Genomic DNA, 12062 nt, shown 5'->3' on the forward strand with positions numbered 1-12062 from the left:
AAAATAAACCAAAAAAACTCTATCTAAGCTAAATCTCTATCAGAATACGTTTAATTTAAATGACTTTCTTTGCGCGTGATCGTTTACATTTGTACTCTTTTCACGTGTCCCACACAAAGCGTGCTCCCACTCACGTGTGCTTATTATAGGACTCGTTAAGTAGAGGTGAGCGAGAGCAGCGTCTAATTTCCACTACAGTCGTTTCCTCGGTTTCTTACTGTAATGATGTTTCCTGTGAGTTGAAGATGCAAAAAGAAAAATACTCGTTTATCTTGTTTGGCCTTTGCTATGCAGTGAAATCATTCAGGGAGATTAAACAAAGCCTTTCATGTGAAACGCTAGTGAAAGGAAGGTAATTGTTTTTAAATCTATATGCGGTTTGCTTATTTTAGCCCTCAACACAGGCTATAAAAACAGTTTTTTTTATTACTTTTGAAGGACTTATCGGCTCTCTTGCCCCTGCTGTGTGCCGAGTATTACTCAAGCTGCATCAACTCCAATAAGCACTGCCATAAGATAATTGAGTATTGACTCTGTCCGGCAAACTTCCCCCGGTGCCCCTCGGCTCCGAAAAACCTGTCAAGTTGTTTTCTCTCATTTGCACCAACCAGCTGCAATCTCACACAAACACCTGCAGCCATGCCGGGTAACGGATCTCCCGGGATGGCTTAAACCCCGGGAAACTGCTGCTCACGTATTCAGAGAAGCCGCATCTGCATCTGCCACAGAATTACTGATGCCGAAACACAACCCTGGGCTTCACGCCGAGGCACAAATGTTTCCACTTTCACAGCTCCCGACGAGATATAAGATGAAGAGGCAGCGCGTGATTCTGCCGCAGGAAGTCCTGATGATTTACTTGAGCTGCACTAAACTGTTGATTCAAACTAAACTCTTCCCCCTTTAAATAATAAAACACCAGTGATATCGTTTCACACTTCAAGCGTGCATATAATTCATGAGGAATTACATCACATTACTTTCCCCGTTATTGTCTGCTTTATTTCAATGGCGAGTTTCCATCAAGCAAGTGAAACAGACATGAAAACACATGATATTTTTTCTTTAAGACGATAAATGCCATCTATTTATGACCAAAACACATGATATTTTTCCTTTAAGACGATAAATGCCATCTATTTATGACCATCAGCAGTTTGCACGTTATCGTGACCTGGGTATGACTTATAAATACTGGCTTAAACAGAAGTGGACAACTTGTACTGTCAAATTCTAAGTGATTATGACATGATTTAATTCACAATCATAAATACTATAATCTAACGAAATAATCTATACAGTAACTGCAGTGAAAATATGACGCAACAGGGTTCATTATTTGTCTCGTCATTTACGCAATCTTCACACGATCACGGTTTTAATACAAACACATGAAACACTGGCTCTTCTCACCCAACTGTATCTATTTAGGACATGTGAATAAACATGCATTCATTATTTTCGGTTCCAAACCGTCTCAAGTCCCCGTCTCAAGTCCCTGTCTGTCCCCGGTGCAGTTTTTCTGACTGTGAGCCAATCAAAACACAGAACAACAAAGTAGGTGTAACAGGCTGTTTGTCCCGCTTTAAACATTTTTCATCCCACTTCACTGCTGTCTGGGTTTTTTTTTTGGAGATTGCCTGGAACACACTGTTCTTTGAGCGGTACATCTTCCTTAAATTCAAGCCAAACGCTCAGTCTGGACTCGGCACAAACACATTCAGGTCAGTCAGCTCTTTTAGCACGTACCGTGAGCAGGTTGAGCAGATCCGTGTTGGCATCGACGTGAGGAGGCGTCGTCTGGATGAGCGCCAGCTCTTGGAGGATGGCGTACAGCTGCTGCGTCTTGGCCAGGTTCACCCGGGTCTTCTCTTTGTCCACCCAGTCCGGCAGGGCCACGTGCACGGCTATCAGGTCTTTCAGGTGCACCCCGAGAATGGGGAAACGGAAGCCCGAGCACTCCGAGAAGCGCTTGCGGTACTGGCTGTAGTTCCCGCACGACGTCACCAGTTCAATGAGGTTGTTAAAAACCTGATTGCGGGCGAAAGATTAAGAGGAGAGGATGGACACGGTGGAACGAGATGAGAAACAGACAGCGTGCATGTCTGAGGAGAGATTTGTTTAGAGGAATCGAGAACATTCTGGAAAACTTGACTCCAGATGGACTACATAACAGGCAAGACACTTGAACTTGTCCAACTGTTTAACTTCCCCCGTCATACGGCTCAAATAGTTGCTCAAAAAAAAGAAAAAAACACTGTGTAGGAGTTCTAGAGGAGGTTATTTATCACAACCATGTGCAGTGGACATTGCCTAGCTGAGCTGTGCGTGCCAGAAATGCTGTAAATCAGTGGCAGGTTGGAGAGAACAGGAGCGACGGCCTCACCTTGTTGGTCTCGGCGCTGATGTGGCCCTGCGTGTCTTTGAGGCGGGAGATGGAGCTGTTGCTGAGGCCGCCCACCACCGCCATCAGGGTGTTGAAGTTCTGCAACTGCAGCAGTTTCTGTGAAACAAAAATAAAAAAGTAGAGTTGTGCGTTTCCAAAACTAACTAAAACTAACTGAAATTGTAGCGAAAATTTGCTTAGTTAGTTGTCTTTGTAAATGTATTTAATACATGAACGTTTGGGTTCACATGTAAAGTAGTGTACTTTGTTTCTATAGCCCTTTACAACAACCCACAGGATACACATCAGTAACGACAGACGGTAAAAACAAAATCATGAAACATTAATCAAAGCATGAAAATACTAATTAAAAACACACAAGAATAAAAAGTGAACTAAAAGAAGGAAAACTGTCACCACTCTACTGGGTTTTAAAAGCCACTCCTGGCCCACAATCAATGTGATTTCTAGTTTCTTGTAGACTGTTATGTTTTTATTCAGACGTTTAAAATGGCATCTTTTGTTGGGTTTTTATGACACACAGTACTTATTATGAACTTTTTGAATCTGCCCCTGGCAAATTACAAAAAAACTAAAACCCGTTCTAAAAAAAAATAATTAAAACTAACTCATTTAAAAAACCAGAAGTCAAAACCAAACAACTAAAATGTCAAAACTATTATAACCTCATCTCCCACTGCATTCAACAGCAAATTTGAAAACTTGAGAAATGTGAAATGTATCTCTCTTTAGTGTTTGTCTGCTTGTCATTCTCTGCACACAAGAAAGTTTAAAAACAGAACTGTCTGGATTATTCAACTTTCACTGAGGAGAAAGTTGAAGACATTACGCCACTCTAAAAACGAAGAGTCAGAAAGGTAATGAAAACCAAGAGGAAATAAAAAAGTGTGAAGAAGGTAAAGCCGGAGACTCTTGGAGAAAATCCGAGTAGCTGCGTTATTACTGAATGTTCTGACCCGTCTATGTTAAAGTCGGGCTAACTCGTTGTGAATGGCACTCCGCAGGGCGCCACACTGCCCTTCAGCTCGCTCTGCATCTCAGTGAAAATCAATGCGGTTGCAGCTGGGTGGGAGGGCTGCCGGAGGGGATCATTTGATTTAGCTCAAACACTCTTTGGAATCAATTGGCAAAGCAGTGAGGAAGGTAGGCGAGGATTTCCAGAGCAGATGTCAGCAGTGGCACTGCTCGTTTATGTGGCCATCAGAGAGGCCTGGGGAAGAGTTTCACTGTCAGCATTCAGCGGTTTCAGCCAGGTGTACAATATATCAGCGCAAGGAAAGGGCGAGGAGATCCAGATCACCCTCGTGCTGTCTGTTATCAAAGCTATAAGGCAGAGGCACATATTTTGGGCAATGAAGTAGACCGTGCATGTGTCATTTCTGCATTTTAAATTGTCATTTCAGTCAGAAAATACATATAAAAAAGAAAAAAAAAACATGATTCATTTGTGAAGTGGGAAATGAGACATATTCAGGGCACCCTGAGGGAAGCTTTGGGAAATGTCGAGGCAACCTTTTGTGCCGCCCCGGAATACATTTGAAATCGGCGTGAGTTTGATTTCTGTCCCCGCATGAGCGCACACTGGGCTTCATCTCCGGATACCAAAGTCTGCAGCAGCGCAAATTGGACAGAAATTAGCAAGAGGGTCTCCAGCCGAGATGATGAATCCGTCTGTGTGGCGGCGCATTCTCTTGACATGACTATGGGATCATTCGATGTTCAGTATCAAGAAGAGTGAAACAGTCAGGAGAGCACAGTCCTGACAAGAGCCCCGCTGCGGTGTCGGACCACTGGTGTATTCTGAGGGACGGGGTGCAGAAACCTGCTGAGAGTCTGCTAAATAAACGATGAGCGCTCCAACCCACATAAAGTGGCAAATGGGAAATGAGAGCAGTCAAGAGAAATCTCACTGATGAAAAGAACCCCAAAGCAGACGCACTATTAGAAGAGAGGTTGCATTTGCAGGGATTTCCGTTTCTGCACTCTCTATGGTCAACTTCATCTCCCTCGCAGAGTGAGTCATATAGGCTTTGGCCCAGCTCACCTGGCAGACCAAAGCAATCACATCAAAGTGAAATGATATGAAGTACGGTGAAGCCCAGGATGCCATTTAGAGGGATGTTTTTGTAGTGAAAGGGCGACAGTCTCCACACTCTGCAGGGAACCATGTAAGGTAGCTTTGTTTAAGAGGCATTGGAGGCAAAACAAAACAAAAACAAACAAAAAAACCTTAATTAAATTAAGATTAGGGATACAGTCATGCAATGCTCTGTAGATGACTGTGTATGATTTCTGTCTGAATGTGTGGCAATGAAAGGACACGTGTAAATTATACTGTAGTTCAAGATACTGAGGTCATTTCTGTGATAAAGTGCATCATTTAATTATTTCTGGTCATCAGGAAGTGTCCATAATGTAAAGTGAACTTTTTAACTCGCTCTTTTTTACCTCTTGAGACAATTTTACAACCCCCACAGTAGCTAACAATGCAAAAACTGCCTCATCACAAAGGGGTTTTTCAGTCATTACTGGAGCTGACTGCAGCATAGCCTGTATGCATCTTAACAATTAATACCTTCAAAGCCTTTTTAAATTAAATTCACTTTTTTTTGTTCCATCCAATTGCAAATGATGGTGTCTATCATGTGTGCAGTGCACGCACTAGACTTTTCTCTCCTTGTCTCACCATCTCATGCTTTAATCTCCAATTCACTGTTTAACACATTTCCTCTGCTCTTTATCTTTGGCTCCAGACAATAATCTCCTGTCAGTCTTCACTGTGAGGCCCAACAACAACAGCAACAACAACAACAACAACCCTCTGTCTTCAAACCCTCGCAGTAAACAGGCATCGAGAGCCCGGCAGACAAACCTGTGCCACCCTGATGAAGTGGGCGATGACGGCGGCTCTCTGTGGGGCTGTGGGTTTGCTGAGCACCATGAGCTGAATCCACTGGGAAACGCTGTTGAAGAGCGTGATGAAGCGCTCCAGGATGGGGTTATCCACCGTGCAGCCGTGCATCACAAAGCTGTGGTAGTCCTGAAACTAAAAGGACATTTGAAATTTAATTACATTTCCACAGAGTCATTTGGCAGACATTTTGATACAAAGTGACTTATAAGTTAGAATAAGATACGCTACCGGCAGAGCCATCAGGAGCCACTTAATAGTCTTGTCCAGGGTCCATTTAATGTGTAAAAAAAGCAGACCTGGGTATCAAACCCACAACCTCCTGGCTGAAAGACAACGTGCTCTACCACCATTTTTTTATAAATTATTAAAGCCACAAATATGTTGCGGTTTACTGGTTGGTTTGGGGAGGAGAGACAAAATTATAAGACCAAGTAAATTTGGGTTTGGTTGATTGGTTGTTTGGTTGGTTGGTTGATTGGATGGTTGGTTGGTTGGTTGGTTGGTTGGTTGGTTGGTTGTTTGGTTGGTTGGTTGGTTGGTTGGATGGTTGGTTGGTTGGTTGGTTGGGTGGTTGATTGGATGGTTGGTTGGTTGGTTGATTGGATGGTTGGTTGGTTGGCTGATTGGTTAGATGGTTGGTTGATTGGATAGTTGGTTGATTGCATGGTTGGTTGGTTGGTTGGTTGGATGGATGGATGGTTGGTTGGTTGGTTGGTTGGTTGGTTTATCGCTCATTGTTTGATTAATTGATCTATTTTGTAGGTGCATTTCCTTACAGAAATAAAGCATTTTAATGGAGCACATTTGCGATGACAGTAGCGCAGTGGTTGAGCGAGTAGCCTTTCAAGTCAAAGGTAATGGGTTAGATTCCCGGCTCTGCTAGTCTACATGCCAACGTGTCCTTGGGCAAGACACTTAACCCCACGTTTGTGTGAATGGGTATGAAATGTGGGAATGGCAAAACTGTAGTGTAAAGCAGCTTTGAGTTGTCCCCAGGACTAGAAAACACGATATATATATATATATATATATACATATATATAAAAACACAAAAATCATTTACAGTGGAAACAGTTTTGAGCACATAAAGGAGGATGTTATCACATGACTGGAACATCCCTCCCTCCCACCCCGCATTTTTCTGCACTGGAAATTACCTGATGAGGAAATCACAACATTGTTCCACCGTATATCATGAGCGATTTGTGGTTTTCATTTACAGTATCGAGTTGCAGCTTCTTATCCTTCTGTGGTGCCTGTCTCTCCAATATTCCCTTAAACAAATCTGTTCAACTTTGTGATACATTTTAATCAAACATAACACTGATTTATTCGGTTGTTATTTTTCTCTCCCGTTTCTGTTTACTAGTAAATGACAGTAATTTGCCTTTGTCTCGTGTATAAATGTCCTTGTCGAGCCATGTATTTCTATTTATTGTAGCTTCTTCTGTTTCATACTGGATCTGAGTATGTTTCTGAGCACAGACAAAGCACAGACAAACATCCACTGCCCACATCTTGGCACCAACACTATAATAGTTGAATAAATTATCTAAAAAAAAAAAAGAAAGAAAGAAAAAGAGGTCCACCATTTAAATCAGCACAAACCCAGTCATTGTCTTTGCTTCCCACAATAAGACTCAAAGAGCAAAATGTTTTCAGACAATAATAATAATAATTACTGGCAGGAAGCAATGTCTCTATCTGTCAATTAACTTAAATTGCTTAGCAACTATAAAGTGCTTCTAAAAGTAGAGTAGAAATATAATTAAGTGTGATTCAAAGAACTGGTAAATGCTGTAAACATCACAGGCTGCGATCAAACTAACCAGGATCTTGCAGAAGGATTTGTACTCGAGGAAGGTCAGGTGCTCTGCCAGCTCGCAGGAGTCGAGGTGGTCAAAGAGGAGGGACATTTTCCTCTTTTTGGACACCGACGGAACACGCTGCGTCACCTGCCGTTTCCATTTATACGAAGGCCTGTGAAAAAAACCATTTCTTTTACGGAGAGCATATGATGAGCTAATTTTCTACAAGTTAACAGCTGATAGATAACTGAATCAGAGCTGTCTTTGCAGCCCCTGACATTTCTTTATTCTTTTATTTTTTTTATTTTTTTTCTGGCATGCTAATAAACATGAGATCAGAGTCTGCAACATCACACTTTGCAGCTGCCAGTGATATGCCAGTTAGGGGCAATTAGCCATGACTTGTGTTTTATACATGCACTGCGTCGATGTAAGCTGCAGTGCATGCGGTTTTAAAGCAAGGCTTTAACAAAATGTCCCTGTAAGACATAAAGCAGCAACAAACTATACGAACGATTTCTGTTTCCTACGTGAAAACTGAAAGGAGGTCACACAGTGGTGGCTTTTATGGCGAGGGAGGAAGTCACGGACCCTGCGCAGCACAGCCGTGTTTGAGAAACAGGCGACACAAATGAGTACGCTGGCATAAACACCCGTGCACAGAAGCATTCATTCCCACTGGTGACAATGCACAGCTCTCACTCACACACTGTCGAGGTCAATGAGCTGACTCTGACGCTCGTTGCCCTCAGTGGTCAAGAGGTCTTTATAGTCTTTGATCTGGTCTGCCAGCTCCGAGTTCAGATTGAACTCTGCTGGAAACTCGGAGATCCAGTACCTGCAAGGCAGAACAAAGGGGTTCACAGAAAGAGAGAGAGAGAGAGAGATGATGATGATGATATAACAGAGTGAGAAATCTACCACATGATAGACTTGTCCTCAATGGTAATGTGTCTTTTTGTGACTGTTCTTCAAAACGCTTGAATGCACAAATAAAGTAAGAAGACAAGGAGAGAGGAAATGACTAGGAAACAAATGCACTGTTAACAGCAGAGTCCATTACTTTACAAGGTGGCATATTCTTGTTCGGCGCTCGGCAGTGCAGCTCTCCTCTTGGGACCTGATCCGCCAGTCAAGGTGAAACCTTGCAACATTTTTTAAAAAGTTTTTCTAAGAAACAAAAGCAACTGTTTCCTCTTCCTGTCAGACCGCAAACTCTCGAATGTCACTAAGAGAAGGAAGAGCTGAGGTTGCTGAGGTGCTTGTCCATGACAGGATTAAAAGTGTGCAAGTGTGAATGAGGAGAAAAATAAAATATTCATCGACAAACACACGGTGATAAGTTCTTGGCGAACACAGTGCAAAGGTGAAGGATACTTGAGCACCAGCTTCTTGGCCATGTCAGTGGAAGGGATGTACCAAGGGTGCATCATGAGGAACATACGGACCAAGGGAGTGTCCTTCAAACAGCCCTTCTCATCTGAAACACAGAACAAGAGTGCCATGTGTTATTTGTTTCATTTACTTGGGAATAAAGCAATTTATTTAGAACAAATGTCAATTTTCATAAAAAAAAAAAAACAACCAACCAAAGGCTTGGATGCACGATTCCACCAGCGCGTCCACTGTGGCCAACTGCTCCGACGACGTGGACTCCATTGTTCCTCTGCTCTCTTGTTCTTTTTCTTTCCACTCCTTGTGTGATTTGACGCTCACTGACCAAAAGAGGAGATAACAGAAGAAAAAAAAAGAAAGCATCAAAGGCGAGCAAAGGAGAGGGGATTGTGCAAATGAGCGAGAGGGAAATTCACAGTGTCGATCCCACGTTCCACGTTTGGAACAGTAATGTGGCCACCTGCTTTGCATACAGCTCCTCACTGTGAGTGAGAGTGAGGTTGTCAGGGGCTGTTGACATTTAGCTGGTGTGGAGGTATTTGCTGTAATATTTTAATTGCGATATATGCGTTGGAATGTTATTCCCGTGCTGATATGATCGTGTGGGTTTTACAATACAAACCCATCTGGAGTCCAGAAAAGCCTTTTGCCAAAAAAGTAACCTGTGCCCTCCACAGCAACTCATGTTTTTAGATTTATTCGACAAAAATCACAACAGAAAAAGTGCACATATATCCACTGATCGACTCTTATCGCGTCTGAACGGGGTCAGGAAAACCGCAAACCTTTAGTGAACTTCCCCTCCAGCAATCAACCCGATCCCCTTAAAGCGACAGGTGCTCATTTTTTTTTCTATCCCACAAGAAACAAATGGTGACGTTTTAAATGAAATACCGATGCTTCAGTGCTACAAATACACTGCAAATATTAGTTAAATAATAATTAGGACCTTAACCTGACACTTAAATGCAGCTAAATCATTGATCATTGATGAATCCATCATAAACTGATACCATTATGAAATACATACATTTTTCATATTGCACCTACAGATATTTTAATTGGTAATAATGAATTATGGGTCCAATATTCAGTGGCAAGATATTTGAGTTAAAGTCGTATGGCGAGGGGTTTGGGCATTGTAAAAGTAAATATCATATATACGTATATGCATTATGTATAATCTTCCCAATCTCTGACCCATCTGCACTCAACTGCTTCCCAGCACAGGGGGCACACAACGCACAGTCCCAAACGATCACTTTATGCTCTGCCATTACATTCATTCCACATAAGACACAATAAAAAACATATAAACATTTTACGCACGGAACATAAAATTTGCCATTTTCGGTTTTGACTGTATGGCAGTGCATAAAAACCTGAATGTAGCTTACTCTTCAACCAGCTGCAACCTTCACATGCTTCTTAATATGTCAGAAATAATAAAAAAAAATGGCATGAATTTATATTCACTTACATGAGCTGTTCTTCATCCAAATTGTTTTTTTTTAACTGCCAGTCTTGTAAAAAAAAGTATCTAAAAGGGATACCTGAGTTGTAAAGGTACAAGTATCTTACCAGAAAATGACTTTGGTATAAGTTGAAGTCACTTTTTTTTTTTATATAATATTACTTAAGTAAAAGTCTTATAAAAGTATATGACTTTCAAAAGTATCAAAAGTAGTTGTAGGACTGAGACATGGTAGCTCAGTGGTAGGGCGAATGGTCTTTCAACTGGAAGGTTGTGGGTTCAATTCCTGACTAGTCTATGTGTCCTTGAGCAAGACACTTAACCGCATGTGAATGCGTGAATGGCACAATTATAGTAGAAGAGCTCTATATAAATACAGACCATGACCAACTCTTCTTCTTCTGATTTTATTTGGTAGTAACATGTAACAAAGATGTGTTAAATGAAATGTAGTGTAGTCAAAGTTGCTAGAAATATAAATAACAAAGTATTTGTACTACATGACAACACTGCTTACTGCTTCATTAAATCGAGAATGAATCAATTCTATGTCACTCTCATTTCAAACATAAACATTGAATCGGCAACTTTACATTCCCGCGCCCGTACTTGGCATAAGACTACGGCTGTTTCACATCATGCACCATGAGGTGACAGCGTGATGATCGCTCTCCTCCAAAATGACTTGTCAGAAAAACTGATAGAAAGCCACAAGCACAAATCAGGAAACCACAGTTCTTTATCTGCTCTTGACACAGAGGCCATGATGGACAACGCGAGGAGATATCATAGAGAGCATCAGGACAGTACACAGTGACATTTACTGCTTTTATACTGTGTTTGTTTCTTTGCAGCTATGTGTTAAGAAAGAAAAAAAAAAGTGCTGGACTTTTCTTAGAGATTGCGAGTAAATTACTCCCAACAGGGAACCATAGCAACCACGGCTTAATGTCTATTCACATGTTCACAACACACACACACACACACACAAACACCTCTGTGCATAGCACATGTGCACAAAATACATGTTTTTACAAAAAAAAAAAAAACAGAGCCTTTAGGGCTGCGTTTTTTTGTTTTTTTAAGTCTAATCCTAATGCGCTTATTGCATTTGAAGAAGTCAAATACACAAATCCTATCGTGTGTGCGTAGGTTACGGCATGAGGCTGAAAAAAGCCACTGGATATTTTTGGTTCATTGGGAATAAGCATGACGGCGTATCGCCACGGTTACGCTTGAGTGACAAAGTTAGGCCGTAAAAAAAAAAAAATAAATCCACAACGCCGCAGCGATGCCACCGCATCTGCTAATGGCTCCTCAATGTTGTGGTTCTGTGGCGGAGCGTTAGAAGGGTGTGATGAGTATGTATCTATTGTGCCTGACACAAAGAAGACTACCACTGCGCTGTCTCTGCTGCAGAGCGGTGGGCGGACACACTCAATTACAGGCTTCACAAGCAAGCTGTCTAAGACGCACACACACACACACACACACACACAGAGAGAAGGGGGGAGAAAGCTCCAAGACCTGTAACACCTTGATCAGCATAGACTTTCACCATAAAGTCACAAGATCAGCATCTGTTTCACTTCTTCCTTTTCAGAGCTCAGGTCAGAGCAGCCTGACAAAACCTATTTTCTCTGCTGACGCAAGGATGAACTGTTTTCATCGCTCTCTGGCCATTGCTTTGAAAAAAAAAAGAAAAAGAAAATGCCTGTACCACCTGTATTTTAACACATAAGCTCAGTCTGGCACTGTGGCACGATGATCCCATCTTGCCATGCAGCTGAATAGACCATTCATCATCCAGGTGACAGCAGCTCTGTGTCTTCTGCCTTGAGGAGAATTTAGAATTTACCTCTTCCAAACATTATTTAAATATTTTACCAACAGTCTGATTTTGAATTATGTTCCTAAAGCCGTGAAGTGGGAGATTGATTGCTAGGTAGCGGACACTGCGAGAGCTTGGGTGTCATCCTTGGTTGCCTGGTGACGACGGTCCACTGCCATCGATCGGCAGATAAGGGGGTGAGTTGGGGCACAGCGGGGATACAGAGAGGCTGA

At 42.0% G+C, this 12062-nt stretch overlaps 1 protein-coding gene across 2 annotated transcripts in view; it reads right to left on the reverse strand.

Annotated features, from left to right (window-relative positions):
• LOC131456253 (RAS guanyl-releasing protein 2-like) overlaps window positions 1–12062 on the reverse strand; it is a 33815-nt gene that overhangs the window by 12853 nt on the left and 8900 nt on the right. For both annotated transcript variants that reach the window (XM_058624415.1, XM_058624414.1), the window contains exons 2-9: window positions 8719–8844; window positions 8507–8609; window positions 8193–8249; window positions 7836–7967; window positions 7151–7301; window positions 5280–5453; window positions 2387–2503; window positions 1750–2031 (exon numbers count right to left, since the gene is read on the reverse strand). In XM_058624415.1, coding sequence (XP_058480398.1) covers window positions 1750–2031; window positions 2387–2503; window positions 5280–5453; window positions 7151–7301; window positions 7836–7967; window positions 8193–8249; window positions 8507–8609; window positions 8719–8788 — 1086 coding nt within the window. In that variant the 5' untranslated portion in view covers window positions 8789–8844. The remainder of the gene's footprint in view (window positions 1–1749; window positions 2032–2386; window positions 2504–5279; window positions 5454–7150; window positions 7302–7835; window positions 7968–8192; window positions 8250–8506; window positions 8610–8718; window positions 8845–12062) is intronic.

This window comes from Solea solea, chromosome 3 (assembly GCF_958295425.1).
Source record: "Solea solea chromosome 3, fSolSol10.1, whole genome shotgun sequence".
Taxonomy (NCBI): Eukaryota; Metazoa; Chordata; class Actinopteri; order Pleuronectiformes; family Soleidae; genus Solea; species Solea solea.